The following is an 856-nucleotide window of genomic DNA, read 5'->3' as shown; positions in this document are numbered from 1 at the left end:
GCAGGGAAGAGGGACCTTCTTCCTCCCATGCTACATCCCCCATAGCTGAGCCACAGAGGCCTCACGCTGCATCCCTCTGGCTCCAGGCTCACCTCTCCAATGAACCGCAAGTCTCTGGCTGTCACGGGCTGTCCTGTCCAGACCTGGAGGTGATCTGCCAGCACCTTCCTCTGCTCCTCCTCCTGCAGACCCTGAGACAGTGGGAGACTTGGGAACTCCCAGAGCCCAGCCAGCAGACCTGGGAAGGGCACGACAGGAATGTCAACCAGCAACAAGCACATCTGTGCACACTGAGCATCATCACAGCCCTAAGGAGTTCTTTTCCCCAGCCCCATAGCAAGCACATTGCCGGGGCATCCCTCTCTCAGGCTGCTCCGTCCCTTGTGCAGGTGGGAAGAGACCGCACGGTGCCTTTGCCCCCTTTTGCTGAGCCCCATTACCTGAGTTAGGTCTCTGCACGATGAGGTACTCCAGGGCCCCATGGCAACCCCTCCGCTCCAGCACACTTGTGGCTGTTCGCATCATCCGCGGCTGCTTCTTTGCTGCTTTCCGGGGGAAGTTGGTCACCCCCAGGCTGCTGTCCCATGGTTCTGTAGCTGGGGGGCACAGGGTACAGCCCCCAACACCTGCAAACACCGATTTAACAGTTTCCACAAGGCCCAGACCCCAAGCTACAACAGGGACCTCCCTGCACCCTTACCACAGTCCTCAACATCAGGCTCTGGGACAGATTTTCCAAACAGCTTCTGAGAGGTGAAGGCCAGCTCCTTCTCCACCTGCAAGGAGAAACATGAATGACAATAAGCTCACCTGGCAGCCCACCTCACCCCCATGCATGACAACCCCTTAGGGCCAG

General features: G+C 58.6%; 1 protein-coding gene across 1 annotated transcript in view; it reads right to left on the bottom strand.

Annotated features, from left to right (window-relative positions):
• MUTYH (mutY homolog) overlaps positions 1-856 on the bottom strand; it is a gene marked incomplete at its 5' end in the record, with an annotated part of 4581 nt that overhangs the window by 817 nt on the left and 2908 nt on the right. Inside the window, 3 exon segments of the mRNA XM_009866441.1 lie at positions 93-238; positions 441-626; positions 701-853. Of these exon segments, the coding sequence (XP_009864743.1) occupies positions 93-238; positions 441-626; positions 701-853 (485 nt within the window).

The sequence above is a fragment of the Apaloderma vittatum genome, unplaced genomic scaffold, assembly GCF_000703405.1.
Source record: "Apaloderma vittatum isolate BGI_N311 unplaced genomic scaffold, ASM70340v1 scaffold39863, whole genome shotgun sequence".
In the NCBI taxonomy this organism is placed as follows: domain Eukaryota; kingdom Metazoa; phylum Chordata; class Aves; order Trogoniformes; family Trogonidae; genus Apaloderma; species Apaloderma vittatum.
The sequence above is the reverse complement of the archived record's forward strand: the minus strand, read 5'-3'. Positions and strand labels throughout refer to the sequence as shown.